We start from the raw sequence: 24583 nt of genomic DNA on the forward strand, positions 1-24583 counted from the left end.
AAACAAAATAAGAATAATTCATTGACTAATTTTAATTATGAGCCAGCAAACAAATCTTAAAACTGATAAACTCGAAGTGACAAAGTTGAGTATTGTGTGATGGAGCCAAAATATCACAGGCTTTCTCCCGAAATTCCTAATTATTTCTCTAATTGCCAATATCAGTGTAAGAAAAACAGAGGCAAATTACAATGGGAAACAATAAATTATTTTTATCAAAACGTACATACCTCAATAAACTGCCTATCTGAAACTTCCACTGAAGTATGTTGGATTTCAAAATACAGTCTCTGAAAGGTGGTATGATTCAGAATTTAGTGAGCCTATATTTCACAAATGTAGTATTTTCTACAGAATTTATATTGATAATATATATTAAAAATAATAATGATAATAACACCCCCATTTTCCAATACTGATCCTTGCTAATTTTATTAATAGTGGTTAAATTACCAGCATTATAATACAAGCATTTGGCAACTATCAAACACCTAGATCCTCCAACAAAACAAGAACGGAGTAACAGAAATGTGTGACAAATATTTTTCTCTTCCACATGTAAAAACAGGTGTTTTGGACACATTTCTTACAAAATGTTGATCCTGAGCAAACCTGAGTGATAACTTCTGTAACCATTTTGCTGGGACTTTGTTTTCTAGGTTAGGTGAAAATCAAGGAACAGAATACTGACTGATAAAAGAAATACGAAAATAACGACAAAAATACATTAGGCAGCTGAGAGAAATTTTTGTTGGATTTCGAGAGTGAACACATGGCATGAGAGCATCAGGACACCCCAAGGAAGATGCTGCAGGCTCATAGAGCACAGCTCCATTTTGTGGCAAAGCAATTCTCAAGGGAAAGCTCCTGAGAAGCACTGAACTGCCTCATAAAATACTTCAGTTTATAGGAACATCTACATTCAAGCTCAATTATGAAGAGAGATGGCAGCAGGCTGAGGGAGGAGATCCCTCTCATATTCATTCCTGGTGAGACATCTGGTGTGCTGGGTCCAGTTCTCTGCTCCCCAGTATGGGATAAACACAGAAATACTGGAGTCAGTTCAACAGAAGGCCACGAGGATGATTAAGGGCACCTGACGTATGAGGAGAGGCTGAGAGATCTGGGACTGCTACACCTGGAGGAGAAAAGGCTGAGGGGGATCCTATCCACCTGTATAAATACCTGGTGGGGGGAGTAAAGGCAACAAAGCCAGACCATGCTGAGTGGTGCCCAGAGACAACAAGAGGTGATGGGCACAAATTGAAATACAGGAAATTTCATTTGAACTAAGGAAATGTTTTCTTACAATGAGGGTGGGAGAACACTGGGAAAGACTGCCCACAGCAGCTGTGGAGTCTCAGCCTTCAGAAATTTTCAAAGCCCGGCCAGCCACAGCCCTGAGCAGCCTGCTGTAGGCAGCCCTGCTCCAAGAAAGCGGCTGGGCCTGGTGACACCCAGGGGTGCCCCAAGCCTCCCCCACCCTGCGATTCTGTGTTCAGATGAAATGACCGTCCTGCTTGATACCCAATAAGAATGGAAATACAGCATATATACAGATGTCAGCAAGCACAAAGACTGTTAATTAGCCTCCAACTGAATGCCACATTCAGCAGGCACAACTAAGTTAGAGCCCTTGCTTATAAACTGTTGGATTGACCCCAACCCCTTCAAAGTCTCTTTGGTCTCTGATGAGATGACAGTTTATTAAAAAGCCAATTCCTGGATTAAAAGGAAGTGTTAAATGAGGCAAAGGGAGCCATCTTGGCCTCAAAACTGAGGAACAGGTTGATTTTTATCTCATGCTCTTTGTCGCTCATTTCATCCCTGTTATTTCTCTCCCCAACATGCATTTATTTCTCTCATTTCTTCTGCATGCTGTTTAATCTTTTGCATCCATCTGGAATAACCCTCCCCTGTCACCACTGTATACTGAATCACTAGCAAGTGACATTCTTGAAGTAATAATTTAAGAGCTGTTGCCACAATGTGCTCCCTGCTTCCTGCTCAACTGTTTCACACTAATTTCTATTTTTTGCTCCAAAAAACAAAAGACACCGTCTTCCACAACTGTAATAAGATCTCCACTGCACAGCCATAATTAGTCTTCTTTCAGGGGTTGCCAACATTTCTTTTTAAAGTGGTTTTAAAAATGTGTACAAACAAGCACAGCTCACCAGTACCCTGCTTCTGAGGCGAGACCTCGCGAGAATGGTTTGTAAAAGCTGCAGCAATTTAGCATAACCTCTTGCAGTTCAGGTGATTTTATAGCAGTTTCTTTTAAAAAGCTGCTCCCAGCGAGTAGAAGCAGGACACGAACAGGTGTACTCTTTTCTAAGGGTAAGTGATTTCATTTTTCTTCCCACTGGTCATTTTCCTCTATCTCCTCATCATTTCCACTTGCTTTGCTATTTCCTCCTCAGCTATCTTATGAATTCAGTCTTAACCTCCAATTTCTACCTGCCTGTAACTGATCTTAATACTACATATATTCAGGATTTAAAAAAAGACATTGAGATGTGCTTTGAATACTAATCCATATAAACCACAGGACTTACTGTATGCATTAAATTAATAACACTCCTGTTGTCTTCAGTGGCTTCCCGGCCTTTTTTCAGAATGTAAAGCTATTTTTCTAGTCAGAGTCCGAATCATTTTAAACGAAGTGTTATTAATTCTGCAAAATAAGATTGAGAAGCAAAGAATGGATGTTTAAGGTACATACTCTAGTTCCAACTTAGAGAAGGCAGAATGTAAATTGTCAGCACATAAGCTTGGCTATTCTTTTGTGAGGATGAGAACAGAAGTAAGCCAGCTCTGCAGATTCTCAGGCAAACTCATTTTATTAAAATAACAGGAGCTGCCCTACTGGCCTAGAGCAGGACTGCAGACAAATGTTCAGCTTCAAGCTGTGCCACCTGAGAACGATCCAACTCATTTCTTCTTACAATATCTTGCCAGATCTCTCTCTACATGAGATTTACAAAATCTTACCACATCTTCCTGCGTCTTGACTCTCTACACCGTCCCTCCAGTCTGCTGCTTCACTACAGTAGTTAAATAAAAAAAAAGACCTACTTTGCAAATGGTGTAAAACAACCCATATATATTTTTGACCTACAGAGGACTAAGGAAAACAGCACTCAAACAACTTCAGCCCTGATTATAAGACTCCAACAACCTTAGGCAGTTTGGTGCTACCAGCGTCTTCTTCAGCCGCAACTGGAATACAGTGTCCAGCACTTAACAGCTGTGTGTTAACATGCTCTAGGGAGACACCACCCTCTTAAGCCTGTTTTATCAAGCATATAGTAGGATATAAAAGTAGCAACTCTAGCTTTAGAAAATCACAGAACTTGCCATTTAAGAAAAGGTGACGACCAACAGGGGCCATCAAAACAAATTGGTACAAGGTTGCTGGCAGACTAATAGGAAAGGAAAAAAAAAAATCAAGACAGGAAAGAGCACGAAGGCATTGCTCAGATATTGCAGTGCATGCTTTTTTACCTCTTCAGAAAATATGTTCCCAGCTTACAGTCTATTCAGCTTGAATAACCCCTTCAAATCAATGTATCCAAGGAGAGACAACGAAGTTCACAGAATTTCCTCATATAACCTGAGCTGCAAGAATAGCTGCATTATCCACACAACCTACTCCTCAGAGCATCCCCACTTGGACGCCTTAAAAACAAGAGGACTGGTAACTCTTTTCTCTCTCAAACTGCTGGAATGAAGAGGGAAGAAGAGTATAGAAGGGTGTACAATGAAGATCTCATACCTCTGTTATGCATCATTCTGACCTTTTGGCTTCAGAAACACCAGGCTTGTTCTTTGAGATACCTCAAGAATCACTTTTGAGTTGCAATTGCACTGAAACCTGATGGGAACCAAAGCTCCCTTTAAAGCTTGCAGACCATCATTTATCCTTTCTAGTCCAAACAACCCCAACAGCTATAAATTCTCATTAAAAAATAAGAAACAAAAGATTTATTACCTATGGTTACTCATCAGTTAGTACTTCGAAGGTACCATCACGTTGTACAAACCTAAAAGCTATCTTCTGGATCATCTAAGACAAAGCACGATACAGAGCATAAGCACAGCCAGTGTGGCAATAATCTGATTTATAACATATTTCATTTACTTGCTAAAGTATGTGAAATTAACCCATGTCACCACTATTTGTTGTCATCAGCACAGCGCTACCTTGCTATAGGGATGATCAAATGTGTCCTGACATGTAAACCTCAAAATGCTTGTAGGACTAGGTCCCTGGGGCACAGGAATCCTGAGGGAGGAGTGGCCCATCACACTTCCTGAAGCCACCGATGCATCGCTTGGCAGCTCACCACAGACTTTTCGTAGTCTCAGTCCCCTTCAAGGAAAAAGGGAGGGAAAAAAAAAATGAAAACTTTCACATTTATGCTGCAACCACCTCCTCCTTAATATTAAACAGAGCAGCCCAAGTAGACAGGAAGAGGAGAAGATCACACTGTGGGAGTGCAGGTTTTATAGAGCACAGCCCATGTAAATATTCCACAGTCCTGGAAGCTTCTGAGAGCCATAGTCAGCAAGCTACATGAAAAGACAATTATTCTATCGTTCCTAATTTAATGGTGCCTCTCTTTTATCTCACGCAACATCGGCAGGGACTGCAGTGCTGGAGTTGTTCGTGTGCTCTTTTCCTTAGTTATGCACTAAAGCATACCTTCTCCAAATATAGCACTGCGCAGCTGAAGAAAAATGTGTCTCAGGAAAAGGGACATCCTTAAGTCATTCCCAGCCTGGCATCATTCCTAAACGTAAATCATGTCCGTTTGGGGTGTTAACTTTCAAAGGACCTGTAAGAGGCAACCTTTCCGTAACATGCCTTCTACTAACGCGGACCACTAACAGCAAAACACATCAACACATCTTCCCTAAAAATTAAAGGGAGAACAAAAATAGTCTTAGAGCTTTCTAAACTGATTTCAAAGAGCCTTCAGCTGAGTAGCTTCGAAATGACAGTTCTGCTTTTGTCTCCTGGATTAGCTTGTTAAGTCTACGAGCATAACATTGGAAATGGCACATCCAAAGTAATAAAGCAAATAGCTGCAGACATCAAATTTGGAGCTCTACCCCAACAATAAACAGAAGGAAAAAAAAAAAAAAACAATGCAAGAGAATAATATGTTTGCGGCTTTGCTTTTTTAATTAATCTTCTCAAAATACCATTCAGCTGTATCGCTCTCCTTGAATAACCTACTGCAGCCAAAATTAAAAACTCAGAAGATGACTATACTCTTGAAACATCTACTAATTTGAGCAGGAAGCAGTTTGTGTATCTGTCAACAGGTCTTTGCAAGCAAAATACCAATTGCCTACGTCAAGGAGATCAATTTGTAAAGTTTAATCAACACCTCATCAGTGCCCTGGCATATTTGTCATTAGTGACTAGTTTCAATACTAGCTGTGCTCGTTTCACAATGTTTGTGTGCTGTCATGAGAAAATACATAATTTGTAAAAGTACAAATACTACATGTATATACACATAGAAATTAGCAACCCTACAAATCAGCACTCTAATTAATTAAAATAAAGTCTTTAAAGATATGCTACAGGACCTACATTAAGATCCAACAGCTTTACTTAATTGCGTTTGAGTAAGCTCTAGCAAGAATAAAACTCTCACATATCCAATAGATTTGGTCTGCACAATGACATGTAAATCATTCTGGATTCAGGGCAAATACTGCCAAACGTACAAACCAAACACACTGGACCGAACTGGTTCACTAAGTCTGTTATTTGAAGTTGATGTATATGTTTGGTTTTGTTTTAAAAGGCCTCCTGCCAAGCACAGCTTTTGCTAATCTGTTCACCTTCTCTATAGACACCCTGCTCATTTCCCCCTCTCTTCTACCCAACACTAGGCTCATTATTTCCTACTCTTTATGCACATGCTTCTAACAGAATAAGGTGCTCTGACTTAACATGTTTGACCTCAGGATTTCCATGGTTCGAGATCAGTCCTAGGGATATAAATGTCATACCTTAGAAATAAGGTCTTCATTTGTGCTCCCTCTTCTGGCTTTACAAGCATATAACACAACCACGTTACAGTGATGCCGACTACCCAAACACAGCAACCACAGGGCTGTTTTCAGCTTCCCCCCCCCCCCCCCCCAAAAAAAAAAAATCAAAGTAGAGCCATAAAGAAAATTATTCCAACCTACAAGTTATGCCTGACTGTGGTAGAACACACTACAGAAAAAAAAAAAAAGGATCAGTAACCATGAAAGTGATTTATCTTATTTCACTGCTCAACACAAAAGACCACTCGGCTTCCAAGGACAGCACAAAAATAGCTTCCAGTTTATTTTTTAACCCCATCCTAATGTTAATTTTAGCTCTGTAAAGCTGTCATATGTAATAGAACAAACAGCACAGGAAAAAAGGCAGTACCATTAAAGGGTCATATCTGGATGTGTCTGGCATAAGGGACATTCATTTTCAAGCTTAGAACACATTTTAAATCATTTTTATATTCATTTTCAAAACAAAAACATTAACTTACTGGGGGGGTATTTTTGTTTTGTTTTAATCTGTATTGACTTTGGCATCAAAGAACAAGAGGAAAAGGAAGGGGGGAAAAAAGCCAACTGCACAGTAGTTTACTTTTCCAGTGTAATATACTGCAGTGGAGGTCTATTTTAAGGAAAACCATAGTTGCCAGTAGTGTAGCCTTCTTAAGTCATTTTGGTAGAAGCTGTCAAAACAATATTTTGACAGCTCTGTTCTTTGGAGTCTTGCTGGAGTTGGAACATTTTATCTGGTTTTGTTTTACAACAAAACAGAAATTGGTGACCACCCTCTAATAAAAGTATTTTGTGAAATATCATCTCTGGGTGGGGAAAAAAATAGCAAGTAAAACAAGCAATGGTTTTCTCTGAAATGGAGGGGATATATGCCACAAAGTGGGACTAGACCAGAGATGAAGAATAAGGAAGGGAGGGAAGAACAGAATTTGTCCAAGAGAAGGACTTGGGAATTGTTAATGGAGGTGGGCAGTGTTGGAGGGATGCTGCAGAAAGCCACAGATGCTGGGAGCTCTGGCAGTGGGGAGCCCTAGGCCACAGTCCACTCCCAGGACTGCCTACGTGACTGTTTTACAAGGTGAGAGGATAAAAGCTGCTGCTAAACCCAGGAAAAGAGACTGGAAACCAGAGGACTCCCTTTCCCAGGCAGGTGTCCCCACTTAATTAGGGCTACTTAACAGTCAGACATCATATTGTTTACAGCTCCATTTTCACTCCTGTATTTGCACTCAAATTCTTTCTCCCTGGAACATCCTAATGCCTGGTACTCAGGAGCAACAGATGTTGGCTCAGACCTCCAGCCTTAAGAGGGGATATAAAACGTGCAAACGCCAAAGAAGGGCAGAAATTCTGCAACACCATTGTTCCTGATAATGCTTTCTACTAGCTACTGCCAAACTCTTTCCCAGATCTGCTCATCAGGGACATCTGGTATTCTGCATTAGCCAACACGAACAGGTCTGGAACACTTAATAACGTCAGGAACGCCGTGTAAATTCTCACACTCAAAGATGTTTTCTGTGATTCTTGGGAAGCTTAAGAGCTCACCAAAATTTTAGAAGATATCATACGTCATGGCAGATGGGCTATCCAGTTGATCAAATCTTGTTTGACATATAGCTGAGTTATTCAGCCATTTTACTTTCTGAAGAGATTTGTTCCAAAGTAAACAATTCTGCATGGCCTGTAGACAGCTCCAGAAATGGTGCTTATAAGCTGATAAGGATGGCAAGTTAACATATGTGAAACCAGCTAACAGCAGCTCATTTTTTCATACCAAATAGCAAATGTGGGGACGTTCCAGAGTACGTGGCTTACCTGTTGCCCCTCTGTGTTTTTTGAATTATTCTGCAGTTTTTGTAGATAAACAGAAATTTAACACCATCACCACCACCCCCCGAAAAATCCTGGAGAAATCTAAACACAAGTCATTGTAAATGCCATTTACCACTAAACACTTATCAGCCAGCCAATGGCACATCTTCCAGATTCTCAACACTTTATGTAACTGTATTATCCTCTCTGAGTGGAAAAAAGTTGATAAAGTTCAATTTTTGTTTTCACTAATATATACAGGCTGCTAGAGTCTGTAAACCTTTCTACGATACAGTTTCTATTAAGAATTAAGTGTTATGCCCTGCAGCCTGTGGAAAATGGATAAGATGATGCTTCTCCCAGCTGAAAGCTCCCATATGAAAGCTGTAAGGTTTATATTTTCTGTGCAGTAATACATTACACGTCCAAGCAGAATAACTACCAACAATGAAGAGTTTTAAAGATTTTCCTCATGACTCCTGATCTACGTGTTCATACTACAGCCAATCATAGCTGAAATTTATAATAGACTGACTGACCTTTCAACATTTTTTGCCTAATTTAATCAGATAGAAGTTGAATTAAATGCCTCAAAAATGTATAATCTAATACATAGTATTGCAGATCAGACTCTAAACTTCCAGAAAGATCTGACTCTTGATGGTACTTCAGTCTTGCAAAGAGCACAATTACTCAACTACTGAAAGGGAGTTCATTTTTGTGGAATACACTGCTGTATAAAACTTCTTTCTCCTTTAAGACTTTTTTTTTTTTTTTTTTTAATTTAAGTGCTTTGGAGGTTCGAAGTTTTTGATGATAAAAGGGTAAATTCAAATCCCCTACTCCACCTTACTGGAAAATTTAGTTTAGTACATCTCTAAGAAAGTCCCCTTCTTTTTATCAATTCCCAAGTATCAGAATTCACCATCACGTAAATTCTTTTTCCTTCCCTTCTTGTTATTCTGTAACTCTTCTTTAAAAATGGTACCTGAAATTAAGCAAAACATTCCAGGTAAGAGTGGAACTCCCCCTGGATGTTATAATATATTCCCTACATATAAGGAACAGAAAAAAGTAATTCTAAAAAAATACTGCCAAGTCTACTCCTTACGCAGTGGCTGAAGAGAGCACTGCATTTTTAGATATTGCATTGAATGCTGACAGGTTTTTCCACATTCAGCAAAATAAAAGTTGTTTTTTCTGCAGACGGTTAAGAAGCTATAACCCAGCAACATGCATGAACAGTTTAAAGTATTCCTTCCAAATTACTAACAGACACATCATGCAACAGAAGCATTCCTCCAGCTTTCTGACCCGCTTAAGATGAAACCAGAGGAAAAAAAAAAAAAAGCAATCGACAATGTTTATGCAATTCCCATCCAAGGGAGCAGACTCTTGGCTAAATCCAGAAGCAAGCTGAGCAGACTGCAGGTGATCCACTCTTCTGTCACCACCAAGTGCCACTGCAATCAATCAGAATCACTATAGGGACACAGGACAGAGGAAAGCGGACAGTTTTAAAACCAAGAGGCAAAAAATACTTTTTAGTTTTAGTGCGTATTAGTATTTTCAATTATGCACTAGAAAAGCATGTTTTAAGATAATTCCACATGGGGATAATATGTCCTTTGGAAAATTCTTTAATAAGATCCAATACCTAACCGTTATAAGGTAATGCCAAAGGTGGCCTTAATTTTCAAAACTAGCTTGTGATTTGGCATTATCATTCAAAAAGTCTGCATGCATTTGGTTACAGATAATCAGATGACAAGCACACAGTTCTTTCTAAGAGGAAAATGAAAAATTGTCTTCCATTGTTTTTTTTCCTCCTTGTAAGCAGAAAATCACAAGAATGCACAACTAGGTATTCAGAACTAGTTGCTTCCTTTGGAAGAATAATTCCAATTGTTTACTAAGTTGAAAAGAATTCTATGATCTGATCTCAAAAGCAAGCCCAAGAAGGGTCAGTGCTGGGTCACTGCATAAGTAAGGTTTCCTTTCAGTTGACCACTATCATTATCACTGTCTTAGCATTTGTGTTTTCTGTATGTGCTGATAAATGTCAAAACACATTAAGTCACCATACACTAAACCTTACCACAGAGATGAAGTAGTATGGTTTTGTGCTACTGTGAAATCATTACCCTCAACATAACAGGCATCACTTGAAGTGTAACTTGAGAACGAAAAGATCACTGCCTCTCAAATGACTTAAATTTTAAAGCATTTTTGCTATATGTTTTATAGGAGGTATACAATAAGCCAAGTGAGCATACACATGCATTGGTGCATTTACACACCCCTGCAACCCCATACACAACTCCATTGCCGTTATTAACACTCGTTATTCAGCAAATTATTCAAATCAGTGGTTGGACTGAGCTTGCCAATTTGGAGAGCAGATCATGTCATCTGCAAATGTAATGCAAATTTTACATCCCAACTGAAGAGTCTGCCAAGGCTGAGAACAGGTACGTTCAGCAGCGCTCCATCAGCACGGGGAAACTATGCAGCAGGCTTCCGTCCCTCAACCAACCTGGCAGCAGGTGCTAAACATGTCTGCAGCAGCTACTGCAGCCCTGTGCCCCAGGTGCTTCCCTGCTTCCACTCTGCGTACCTGGGGCCAGGCATGGTTGCCTACACAAAAAGAATGGGTATCTGGGACATGCAGGTCCTACTGGATGAAACCAGAGCAACAGTCCAGCCTGAAAAGAAAGTTTCAGTTTGGATTCGAGTTACACTATTATTTCCTTAGTCAATTAAGTAATAATAATAATTAAAAAAAAAAAACAACACTGTACACAGGGGTTATTTGGCCTGTGCAATGTTCATACAGTTTGGTGGAGGGGAAAAAAATAAACTGTGATAATTGTGATTTGTTTAATTATAAGAGATGAAATCATTTTCCACAAAGTCAAAAATGAGCAAGTGAAGAGGAAATACAATGACCATATTTGAAATACAAAGCAGCTAATGCTGTCCTTACTTACCAAACTTTTGCAAAGATCACACGAAAACAACAGTGAAGTTTCCACAACATTTCATGTTATGCTACACAAACTTTAAGCCCTTCTGTCACTAAATACTAAAGGTAGAAGCAACAGTAAAACCGTCCAGTGTTCATAATTGCCTTTCCCTGAACACAGGTATAAATAAAGGAAAGCACAAACTACCTAATTTCCCCCCCTCCCCCTTTAAAAGATTCTGAACTACTTAATCACAAAAAAAATGGTACAAAATGTGTCTTTTTGTGGTCAAAGTACTCCCTCACACATATGCAGAGACCCCAGACAGTACTGCCAAGCAATCCTGACAACTTGTGAGTCAGTGTCAAGTCCTCATACTGAAAGGAGGATCTAGCACAAGAAAGTTGATTGAGTGGAAAAGTAACTGGGGAGGGGGATATAAAGCAGCAAACCATACCCAAGAAATTCGGAGACAAACTGCTTTCTGCTTGCCACCACATTTAGAGTTGGAAAAAGAATATTTTGAATACTGGAGAGAATAAAGGTCAATTGCTGTCACTGGTTAACTGTTATAGCTTGGTAAATGCATGTTGATTCAATAATATTTTATGCAGCTATAATCAATTTCAGACATTTTGAGATAATGCACAGTAAGATAGGTATTGTCTTCTAATTAGAATGCTGCTCATAGCAGTACTGAACTACAAACCATTTGAAAAATTAAACTAATGCTGCTTTATCTTGTCCTATGAAAAGCATTTTAAACATTTAACGTGAAAACAGAAATTCTCTTTCTGAGAAGCAGAACGTAACATGAGAAAACAGGATGAACTCTAACATTAATGGCTAATGAATGTAAATGAAAGGGGAACACTTACACAAGCATGTACTTGATGCTTTGCTTCAAGGCCACAAGAACACTGTGAGGTCGGGCTGAGCTCCAGAAGACAAAACCAAAAGCAGATCAACAGCTGTGTATTTTGCCATTAATACAAAGTACTTTTGTTGAGATTAAAGGATGAAGCTTGCAATGACTTCTGAAAAAGTGAAAGTTCCTCCCTTACCCTTTACATAGCAGTCTACCCTTAAATGTATTAAACATCTACCAGTGCAGCTAGGAAGAATACGCTGACAGAACAGACAACTTTAACCCACTAGGGCAAGTATGCAAACAGCAGGAGCACAGAATCCATCAACTTTCCACACTCCCATTTCCACTGCAGAATATCCCATCTCAGTGAGGCCTGTCACAATACCTTAATGCCAGCTAAATGGATCTGAAGAAAAGAATAACAAACTTACTGTTTTGCTTTGGAAAAAAAAGTTTGTTTTCAGTAAACAAATATGCGAGATACTTGGCATCCATCAACAGAATATTAACATGAAAAAGAAAGAATTTGGAAGTCTTTGGACCAAGCAAGTCAACTAAAGCAAAACAGGCTTGCATTCATTCTAATGTTCATATTCCAAAAGTTGCTTATAAAGCAGTCTTCTCTAAGACATACTAAATATTAGTCATCTAGAAAACAAACAGATCACAGTATTTTCAACTGTACATCCTACTAATATTTACCATGACATCCTATATTTTTATAGAATTTGAAAACAAACAAGCAAAAAGAAATCAATTAGTTCTTTATTTTTTTATGGAATAATTTGTGAGGGTTTTTTTGGTTTTGTTTGTTCTGGTTTTTGAGCAGTTCTTCACATACATCTTTTTAGGTTTCCATAACCACCACCTTCTAACCCACATTTTCAACTCTGTCACTGTAAGACTTGACAGGTAAACATCACAAAGTATGGAAGCGATAGACAGTGAAAGGGCTGCTGAAATGCCATATATGTACAAGGAATGACAGAAGATATAGAATATATGCTGTATGGAAGCTCCTTGAAGTTTACTCTTGCATTAAAAAAAAAAAAAAAAAGAGAGAAAACCACAGTTTTGGAAGTAGAATTAAAAATTCAGGCTAATTAACGCACCTAAAAAGCTTCAATTTCCAGCTTGGAAATGAAGAGCATTTGAAAAACAAGCCACTAATCCTCTTCAATTATTTTTTGTGGTTTCAGAAGCAGCATAGGCACACTACACTAGCTTCTGTGAAATGTCCTTTCTGAGTTCAGAAACAGAGCATTTGAAAAGAAACCTTTTATCTCATTAGACAGCTTCCAGAACCTGGAAAACACGTACATGAAAAGGATACGACCACAAGCTTACTGCCATGAACAAATACAGGCTCATTAGTTATAAAATAAAATAGAATAAACAATATGTCTCTAAATTGTCCTGGACAGTTCATCTTCTACCAGAAATATGTGAATTAAATCCCTTGAACAGCCGCTCTGCCCTCCTGCCTAATAAAGTAAAGATATGAAGAGAAACGTGCTTTTTAAAACAGTTCACACTGCAAGGAAGCCAGTTTCCTCAGCCTGCACAGAACCGGAGCAGGGGCGGAAGCCCTAGGACAGGGGATGAGCAAGATACATGAAGGCTGCACGTGGTGCCCAGCACCTGGTGCCACAGGTGCCCAGGCAGAGCCACGCTACCCGAAGGCAGCAGAACAGGCTCCAAGGGCAGCAGCCAGTCGAGAGGGGGAAGCCAGAGGAGCCAGGGAAGACCTGCTGAGCTTCAGAGGGGCTGCAGCAGTCTCTCCCCTTTCCACCATCTTTTCCAGGACACCTCCGTCTCCCCAGAGATCCCTTCCTTGAGCACGGGGGTGTCTCCCAGCCTCCTTGCCTCTCAGCTCCTGCAGGCCACTGAATGACGGTCTTTATCTCCACAACCTCCCGCACCAGCTCCTACCACCACATCACACCTCTCACGATAGAGAATCACCACATAACAGAGCTCAGCAGATGCCCAAAGCCCTGCTTTCCTTCCTCTCCTGCCATCTTGCTGCCTGACACCACGTGCTCCAACCACTTCTGCCAGGCCAGCTTAGGTATCTACACCAGCAGAAGAAGAAACATACCAAAACCAGTTTTCTACTGGTTTGAGTCTCTGAAGTAGCTCACCATGGTGTAAGATACATGTAAAGGGCTGTAGGGAAGGAGATGGGGGAAGGCAAAAAAGCAGAAGAAAATGGAGATCAGTCCCCGCAGTCTGGTGAGGCCTCCTGGCATCAGCTGTTAGATCAGGTTGACCATATGACAGAAGTGCACCCTTATAGGGCTTGAGACTACCAAGGCCTATTCCTAATTCCTCATCATATCAATGAAAAAAACGTTTTGTGGTCTTGGGGGGATTTTTTTTTTTCTTTTCTGGTGTTTTTTGTTTGATTGGTTTTGTTTGTTTTAAAGCAACAATAAAACACATTCCCCAATTACTATAAATTTTGCAATCAAGTTGTCTGTATTTGGGGAAAAATAAAGTCACCATACCCACCAACCCTTGAGTGCAGGGGATGAGCCTCACCCTGAGAAAGAGCACCTTCCTGGTCACAGCATCTCCAAAGGTAGCCAATGCACAGGAAAACAGGGACTGCCTCCTTATTTCAGGTGGTGAGCCATTTAGTCACCACAGATCCCTCTTGGAGAAAGAATGGGATCCAAGAAGAAACTTATGACAAAAAAATGTTTTCTGTTGTAATGCTGGAGAGGATTCTTCCTTTTTTTTCCCCAATAGCAGTCACACAGATAACAGCACACCTAACCAGTTAATTCAACCAGCATTATAAAGCAAATAAACTCCTGCCTAGGCAACAATGCAAGTTCATCTCCACATAAAGATCAGCTGGTCTTGAACAATTAGCTCAATTCACTCATGACAAATAAGCCCTCATTCAATGTAGCATTCATTAACTTTGTTTCTCTAATTTTTTCTTCCTTTCTCTGCCATTTTCCCCTATGACATGCTGTAGCCCTTATTCACCCTACCCTTAAAGCAGAATCGTCAAGCACAGAACATTCCCCATGTGCAGTTCTTCTGTGTTGCTCTTGACCCTATGCCTTGGCAGAGAAAAATGTGCCCCTTGCAAACATGACAGGCAGCATACAATACATAATGCAAGCTGAAAGCCTAGGCAGATAGCCAACTTCATGAGAAAATTGTCTGCCACTTTCCTCCAGGAAAATAAATAAATAATATTTTGGTTAAGATCATCTAGGGTTCTCAACAACTGGAAGAAAAAAAAAAGAATGACTTTGATCAATAATGTAAACTTGGTCCAGAAACCTGTGTGCAACTGTTGATCATTTCTAGCTGAATATGTAAGCTGCACTTTGACTCGCTCAGTCACATCACACTGTCCAAACAAGTGATGCTTGTCTTTTCTGAAGGTCTGAACTACTGAAGCTCCACAACCCGCTCCGTACTGCACTGTTGGACAAGCAGCCCACTTCTTCCTAGGGTAGGCAAGGCCGTAAAGGTACTGCTAGTAACTCTTCTGTGGGATAAAGGACTAACACCAAAGGAAAAGAAAACTTGAGCATTAGCACCATTTGGGCAGGCTCTTTTGCGCGACTGCAACCTCCGCTCTCTCATGGCTCACGTGATAATATGGATGCCTCAAGCTTGTGATAGACTCATTTAGAGCAAGCCCAAGTCGGTGCCACAGTTGAGGTTAATATGAAACACCCTGACACAAACAATATTCATAGATACAGATCATTTCCAGATATCTCCCTCAGTTCTCTACTACTCCATTTCAGTCAAATACAGAGCTCAAGCGAAATAAACACACCTCAGACTTGTAACACATGCCTAGTTTGTTCCACCTTGTTCGTGCAACTGCTAGCGCTTCTGGTAACATTTACTGCCACAGAATAATGGGCATTTTGCTCTCTAAAATATGAGTACTGCCAAATCCAGAGTAATATAATCACAAATTCAAGATTAAAAACAAACAGTGAAACTGCAAAATCTATAAGCAAGGTAAGCAAAGGCTTATGGGCTGCATAATGTTGGGAGACTATTATATATAAATGTGTAAACAGTTATATTAGGTAGGCTGAGAGTTCATCTGAACAATACAAAACTAAATCATTCAAAACATCCAGAAAATCTTTTTCCTGAGAGGATACAATCAGTACTTCAAAAATTTAACAAACACTGTTTTTTTACATTGTATTCCTACTAGGGGCACGCTGTGAATAATGCAATGGACTACTGTAAAGGAAAACAAAGCTATTTTCAAGAAGTGTTTTTTCCTCCCAGTCCCCTGCCCAGTCCCTGTCTTTGACCCCCACCAAAAAAACACAACTTACCAATACAAAAAGTACATAAGTACATAACAGAAAACAAATTCTGAAGAACAGAAGCAATGTTTGCTTGGCCTTTCTGATTGCTAATGCAAATGACTAAGTAGTTTTCCTCAATTCACACAGATACTTTTTGTGTTTATTGGTATATTTTCTAAAGAAAATTCCTAATACATTCCAGTCTGCCAAGTCGCTTTCCCTTAAAGTTTCAAAACTTTCAATCAGAACCCAAAAATAAACTCTATTGAGAACCAGACCAGAAAAGGATTCACTGCCAAAACTTGACTCTAGCATACATTCAGACATTCCCTTTCTTCACCGACTTTTATTTATTCTCAGAATAAATCTCCTTTTTACTCACGATTGCCAAAATCCTGCAAGATATCCACATTTTAACAGAACCTTATCTCCTCAAACATCCTAAGCTAAAAATTAATGCCTGGCAATTCCCCTCACTAACTTCATAATAATTAAAATGAAAAGCTTGCATTTCATCTCCCCAGCCATGCTTTTATTATAATATAATTGTAAAAGAAAAGCAAGTATTTCATATAAAGCCATCAAGTCTTAAAAACAGTTCTGAAAATACCCAAGTCAATCAGCAACCATTTTCCTTACCATCAAGGGAAGTTATTTTTGTCCAAGCAATAAATCTCACAAGGGACTCGTCTTAGAATATATTCATCAGCTTTTTATCACATCCCTCTCCTATTTCAAATCACCAGCAAAAGATTAAAAGGATGGACCCCTGCATAACCCTCCACCGTGCCCATTCTAATTCTGCAGTTATATCTCATTCAGAATTCTTTTTCCTGAATTTCTTGTTTGTTGTTTATTAAAACCCATGAAAATAATTTTCTGTGTTTCACAGAATGGCTTGGATTTGAAGGAACCTTAAAAATCATCTATTTCCAACCCCAATTACCAACCAATAATCAATATAGACTGGATATATATTGGATACATTATATCCAATAATCGATCTACTAAAGGAAGTTTCTCCACACTAAAGGAATACTGGTGGAGATTTCTACAAAACCAGGTCCTGATTTAGGTAGGAGAGACTTTCAAATCCCAGAATACTTTACTTCTCTAGTTCCAAAGTACTTTCACACATATTCAGATTTTAGGCAGTGTTGATTTCACTAGGTTTTGAACATGCAATTAGCTACTGAAATTTATGTTACTGATACTGTTACTTCATTTCAAGTCAATGGAATAATCATCAGAACCAGAGGCTCACAGACTCTTAAAGTCTTCATATAACATACCTTCAAAAACTGTACAATCTTTGAGTTCAAAAATGTCTTCAAGGTACTTAAGAAAACTTTAATAACAATTATCCATGATTACAAAAAGCAGCTTGAAGTACAATTTGGTATAATCAGAAGTCCTTTCCTATTCAAGGTATGCCCCTACAATATTTAAACTTTGATACCTTATCAGCACCGAAGGTTTCCATCCTATGCTAGATTCAAACGGTGTATGTACAAGTGCTCATGAAAGTGAATAATTTCATGTACATGGATGGTCTCTCCTTGTTTAGCAGAGCTACTCATGCATGACTCTGGAAAAACACTTTTCCCCTCTTCACGTTTGTTTTTTGCATTATTCTGCTTCAGCAAGTTGAAGATGCTTCCCAGACAATGGCTTATTTTGTAAGTGATGTTAGTTGCAACATAACTTTTCTTCATCATATCAGTCAGATACTAAGTTGTGATGTACCGATATAACCTGAAAATACTGTCAACATCAGTAGAATACCCCTTCTGTGCCACATCACCAGCAGAAATGAGAGCATGTACTATCTACTCATTATTTCAGGTCACGGTTTGTATTTTCTACAAACAGCTTGGTGCACTTCCATAATGACCTAGAATGTTATAAAATATGGAAACATACTCTCATTTTGCATTTCTGAAAAATATTCCTTAACCATTACAATTTAACTGAAATTTCCCATATGAATCCTTCAGACTGACAACAAGATAAGTAGGCTTCTTAAAAAATAAAATTAAAGAAAACAGAACACCTCAGGCCCTTCCTGGTACCTGGAAATGCTGAGGGAGGTGGGGGGGAAATCAACCTTTTCTATATAACTTCTCAAACGATATGAGAATATAAATGATCAGATCGACTTAAAGGCACACATACAGAAACACTGGTACTGGTTACAATTATAAAAGAAACTAACCCCAGATTCTTGATTCAACCCTGTCACTAAGGAATTGACACCAGAGAATGAAGCTCTCCAAATAATACATATTTTAAAAAAAAGAAAAAAAAGCAGCGTATGGAAGACTGATCTTCCCAAAAACGAAGTACTATACCAAATCTGCAAATGCAATGATTGTTCTTAAATCAGAGCACTTAATTTCTAAGCTCTCATTCCATCCTCTTCAGTAATTATTATGGAAAGAGGGGGAAATAAAAACATTACTTGTGGAGGGTACTTTTTTTGTTTGGTTGGTTTTTTTTCCTCCTCCTTTCTCAAATGCTTCAAGAGACGAGGTTGTTTCTGGTTACATCTTTTAAGCACTGTATCTAGGCAAACAGTATTTAGAGAACATACATATTTAGAAGAGTTGCATCATCATTCACTGGCCACTTGACAAGCTTACAGCAGTTCTTAATGTAAGGAGTGTTTTTAATAAATCTCTAAACTGCTAAAGCTGTTATGACATGGAATATTACTAACATTACAGGCACTAAAGCACATATCTTTATTATGTGTGTCAGCTAACAAAACAGACAAATTATAAAATATAAGGTAAAGCTGCTATATTAATGTGAATAGAGAAATATTTCACTAAATCTAACGTGGTCCTCTCAAGAAACGTGAAATGAATTTGTGGTTATTCGAATTATCATCCAGTATAATAAAATCCTTTTTAGAATTAAATTACCTCCTTTGAGCATAAAAAAGATAATCATAGGCTTTCTTACTGACATATTCTTTTGTAAATACTGAAAATAACTTACAAGCCATGATATTGTCATTTCAAAGAGTACCGATAAAAAGTATTCCAAAAATTGTACATAAAATCACTTCAGTAACCTAAGTACACTTTTAATTGTGTTTTCATTAAGGTGTTTTTATAAACACCACAGCAAACTAAAAAACACAATGAGGAAAATCACAGGTAAAGAAACCTGTTATTCTGACAAACACAGAAAAGATAAATAAGCATTACAAAATCTTCTCAGATTGCTTTGAAAAATTTCAAACAGATAGGCCGGCTCATCTTGGAACCTTAAATCTGGAAGATGTACGTGTGCTTGGCCATGTACAAACAGCTTGAGCACGAAGCCAAGCAAGCTTGTTCCTCATAAAAGCAAGGCCCGGCATTCAGAGCCTACAAACACAGCTTCTGATTTTGTAGATTTTAAGACAGACCTAGGAGTGGACCATTCACCCCAGCTTGGTAAGATAGCTAAAGACAGTACCTGGAGAGAACAGGAGGCGAGTGCAGGGCTACAAAGGCTACAAAAAGGCTGGACATAAAGTGTAAGACTCAGAGTCTGTTTAGACGTATTTCACTTTTATAAGCAGTAAGAACGTGAAAGCACAACTGTCTGAGCAGGTAGCAAGTCAATCTACCCAATTAGAGATGTCCAGCTACAGAAAGACAAGCACAAAAGATGAGAATGTGAAATTTAGCCACCCCAACAAAAAAGGTCTTTGTAAGAGGTCCCTACCTCAGTGAGATACACAGCCTCAGGCACAGCATAACCACAGGAAAGAAGTGGTATTTGGGTGCTCTCTGAAAAGAAGATCTTGCAGGGTTATGGGACTGCTTTGTTGTTGTTTGTTTTTTTTTTTTAAGCTGATCCCATGGGACACAGCAGAGAGATGGCTATTCACAGTCAATTTTTATCTAATAAATTTAAACAACTCAACAATGTGAATAGTAACACAAAACTTAGGCAGAAAAAGAGATCCAGGTATGTTAAATTTACCTACCACATAGCACAAATTAGCATTGCTGTTTATAACAGGTCCAAGTCTTGCTGATACACTCCTGTTATATGAGGTTACTTCTACATTTATTATACTTTTAACAGCTACAACGAGGTAGAGCAGACACCTACTTTCTTACCCCCTTCTTTTTCTTACAGCCCTTCTTTTTGGAGGGGTCCTTTCTGTGACAAATGGCCCCCATCAGGTCAGAACTTGTGCAGGAGAGGTCACTGAGTAACACAGACGTCCAACCCACCCTTATGGTACCACCACAGCCATCAGACTGACAGCCACACATGCAATCTTGTTATTTTCTATCCAGCATTATTTGGTAGAGCTGCAAACAGAGCAGGGGCAAAAGAAAGCAATTTGTCCCAGATTTGGAGAGTCAAAAGGAAGCTATTCATCCCAGATCTAGAGGGTCACTACCACCACTCATGTATGTGGTATCCAAATAGATGTATGGAAGTTTTTATGCCTTGTTATCAAAGATCTGAAACGGAACTGACTTCTACAGACATCATAAAAAGATGTATTCCCAATAAACTGATTTTCTAACTAAAAATACATTCGATGGCTGCAGGCTTAAACTCTTGCCAATGCCTGTTCACTGTTCTGACCTATTGTTTCACAGTTCACCTGTCCGGCACAGACTACATAGTCGACACTGTGCCCTTTGCCCAGGTGTACCAGATCTGAAAATGTTCCCTTTCACACTGGGCACAGCAGCATTCCTCCACTGCCGATACCGACACTAAAGAATCACCACTCCATACTTGTTCTCTTTCTCCTCGTTCCCCCAGCAGCTGCTAAAAGCAATTATGAGAGAATACTGGGCACTGAGTGAATACTGATCCAACCTAATCTGGCGATTTTTACGTGCGCTTTATCTATCCTACTAATCCTCCCTTCCAAATTACAGACACTACCACTCCATACATATTTATGCAGCCCACACTAAAAAATATTCACCTGCCTTGTACAGCTGCACTTGGGAGTACCGATCCATTAAACATGGCTTTGGAATCATTTCCTACACTTCGACATTCATTAGAAAAGCAGGTTATTATTTTTCTCTGGAATGACCCCACAAAATCTATACCAAAACAATCATTCCCAACTATTTACTCCATCAGTGAATTTTCAAAAAAGGGAATAGGAGAGAGGATGTATCAATGAAAGTGCAATCAATATTTCTAAACACTATCTTTTTTTCTTTTCAATGTAAGATGGATATCTCCAGTCTTCAGAAATCAATGGAAACTTCTCCATGATGTGTCTCTATTTGATACATAGTATACAAAATGACAGACCAACAAAGGAAATAACAAGGGAAACCCACTCCTTCTAGAAGCATACAGGCATAGGCCACTGCCCACCGCACATTATACCCACCGTAAAACCAGTTTGACCCTCTTCCATTTCTGCACACATCCTTTTTCCAAGTTATGCCCATATTCCCCCCTCAGCCAGCAGCTGCGGATGACTGCTGAAGGAGCTGCAGAAGAGACTCTCCAAAAGACCCTACACACGGGTACCACACAGAAAAGTGAATGGTCATTAAAACACAAGTGAATGGTCATTAAAACACAAGAAATTACTGCTATGTAATATTTTCTATCCACTAGGTACTAAGGGTTTATGCCCCATATTAAGCTTATTCTCGGTAAGAGCTCTTATAGATGAAGCAACCAAGGCAAATGTTAAACTCTCCCCACATGTATTACAATTACACCACAGCTGCAAGGAGCGTCCCTTGCAGTAGCCGTGCATAGCAGGGCTTATCCGTGCGGCTGCCTGCAGAATCCAGGCTACCGGCTACAACTCTTAAGAGCTGACTTGCAACCTCAAATAAGAAGATGTAAATGCACAGCAAATTAAAAATAAAGAGACTGAAAGTCTTAAAAAATATTCGATACCAGACAAGTTTGAACCAGCTTTCTGTGGGTAATCAGCCTGTAAGATCACACTCTCAGTTAAAAATTGTTTATTGTATCACTTTCTTTCAGAAAGACCTTCCTTCTAACAGCCAAGGAAGAGCTGGCGTTTTCAGGCCAGCTAGTTTTTCAAGCCGGACACATAGAGGGATTAAAAATGGGGTTTACATTGGAGCCTGGCTGCTCCGCGAAGCTCTCGTAAAATTGGAACAGATACCTGGCTGTTACCTAGGAAACAGCAAGTAAAGTAAAGTCCTGTGTAAACTATTAGGTCGTTTAACAACCAGAAAATTAGAAACAAAAGAGTGGCTCAGTACAGAAATGATTTACTGCAATCTACAAGCGAACTTGATCCCCGAGTACTTCATATCCTTGAATCCAACGAAGCCGGATACAAGCTTTGAAACTTGCGATTTCATTTCGGGAAGAAGTTTCAGGTCCCTGTGGAGAAATGCCATGATCTGCCTTTGCTAAAGCACAAACCTCAGCATTGGCAGCATCCGTGCCTTCAAGCATGCAGAGAGCTACAGACTTCGTGCACACCAACAAAGACTGAATCCTGACAAACATATGAAAACTGCCACGTACCTGGCTTAATAACATTTCCAGGCAGCCTATCCCTTTCTCTCCCTTTGACTCTAACTCACATGTGACAAATATGAGACATGAAGGTCTGGGAGCCTTTTTAAAAAACCACTTACAAACAAATAGGAGAGGTCAAGCAGTTCAATTACCTGCAAATACTACATGACCTCCTCCTTATCTGTATTCACACATTGTCCCTCTCCTTAAAGTTTCCACCGTAGTTACTGCTCTAGCAGTATCAGCTGGGAACATGAACACAGAGAGCCGAGCGGGCCGCTACTGCTTCAGCCATCACATCGGGTAAGATCGCTTGGAGAGAGATGAGACGATGATGTGCTCGAATGATAGCAGCTGTTCTGCACTGGCATTGCCACAACAAGAGCTGTAATCACAGCCAGGTGCAACAGTGGGAATTTGGGGGGCTAAAGGCTACGCTTGCACCTGTGGCATTCGGTGACTCCCAGCCACGCAGTAGTTGTTTTTAAAGACCATCTGTCATTTTGACAAGCTCCCTACCTGAGCGTTGCTGAAGCAAGCTACCTTTTGTGTTTCCTCAGTGAGGCCTTTCTCCCTTTTGCATAACACCCAGCTTCATTCAGCCTGCGCTCCATGAACAGAGGAGGGTATGGTAACTATGGTGTACTAACCACTGAATCATGCGAATTCAGAGCGCTCCTGGTTATTGCCATCAGAGATAAATCCTCTAGGAAGATTACCCGCACCAAAACCCAGCAAAAATCCCGCAGCTCGAGCACTTCCACGCTGCATCCCTGAGATAAAGTGTGACTTCCCCTATTACTGAGGAGGGCTACCTCCAGTTATATTTAACTACGGCGAAAATGTGTTGATGGGGGCTATTGTGCTCCTGCACCCATCTGAGCAGCCTCGGGCCTGGCAACTGGCTGCGAACGCAACAGTCTGCGGACAGAGACCACAACTCTGAGGCTGTTAAAAGGAAGATTTATTCGAGAATAGACAGATAGACACCCTAACCGAGGAACGAGAAGCAGACGCCTTGAGAGCGAGGGCTAGCAGCCGCCAACCCCCCTGGCGCCCCAGCACCCATCGTGCGAAGCGCCGGAGGGGCAGCGCTCATCATCGGGCGATGATTTCACTGCTTTTCCAAAAATATCGGCCCCGTTGGAGCTGGCGTGTCCGAGGGCGGGGGTGCAGGGGGCGAGGAGTTGGCACCCGGCGAGCCAAGCAGGGGCAGGGCAGGGCAGGGCACGACCCTTCCCCTCGCTTCTCCCCTTGCCCCGATGTGGGGGTCCCGGCGCTGCCCCGCTCCCTCCCCAGCCCGCCCCCCTCTGCTCGCCCCCTCACACCTCCCGCCGCGGGACGCCCTCGTTCATCACCTTTTGGGAAGGGGGAAAAGGGGGTAAAGGGAGACAGCCCGTCCCGCCCGGGCAGCCGCCCAGCGCCCCGCAAGGAGCCCCGAGCCCCGCCGTGAGGGTAGGGCGGCGGTGCCGGGCGGGCAGCCCCCAGCCCCTCCCGCCCCGCCGGGGCAGGGGCAACGAACACCTTACCCGGAGAGCTTCCCAATCTTCACAAAGCTAAACACGTCCATCCATGCAGCCGGCCAGCTCTGCCCGTCGCTCGCTCGCTCACTCCAGCAGCAGCAGCTCCATGTCGGGAGAAGGTTGCGTCCAGCGGCAGCAACAGCCCTCGCCGAGGCGGCAGCCGGCGGCGGCAGCGGCTGCTACCCCCCTCCGGCAGGGAGCTGGGCGTGCAGCATCTCGCAGGAGCTAGCTATCCATCTGCGGGCAGCCCTCCCACTCCGCCCTCCCCTGCCTTGCCCCCTTTCCCCCCGGGGGGGACTCCAGGCACGGGAACGGTGCCGGGGCTCCCGCCGGCAGCCCGGGTGCCCGCCGCGCCGAGCTGCGGGACGCCGAAGGGGCAGGCGGCGGCGCCTCTTGACGGCTTCTCCCGAGAAGGAGGAGGGCGCTACGCAAGGTAGAAGGAAGGTGGAGGGTGTGGAAGGGGGAGTTTCTCCTCCCGCCGGCGATGTCTCCCCCTCCCGTGGGGGAGCGAAGGGCGCAGGA

At 41.0% G+C, this 24583-nt stretch overlaps 1 protein-coding gene across 3 annotated transcripts in view; it reads right to left on the bottom strand.

Moving 5' to 3' along the window:
• FRMPD4 (FERM and PDZ domain containing 4) overlaps positions 1-24583 on the bottom strand; it is a 313051-nt gene extending 288468 nt beyond the window's left edge. Inside the window, exon 1 of one of the 3 annotated variants that reach the window (XM_040533715.1) lies at positions 24068-24583. Coding sequence is in view for 2 of the 3 variants with exons in the window: in XM_040533706.1 (XP_040389640.1) it covers positions 24068-24108 (41 nt within the window). In the remaining variant the exon portion in view is untranslated. The remainder of the gene's footprint in view (positions 1-24067) is intronic. The other 2 variants (XM_040533706.1, XM_040533724.1) reach the window with 2 other exon arrangements.

This window comes from Cygnus olor, chromosome 1, assembly GCF_009769625.2.
Source record: "Cygnus olor isolate bCygOlo1 chromosome 1, bCygOlo1.pri.v2, whole genome shotgun sequence".
Taxonomy (NCBI): Eukaryota; Metazoa; Chordata; class Aves; order Anseriformes; family Anatidae; genus Cygnus; species Cygnus olor.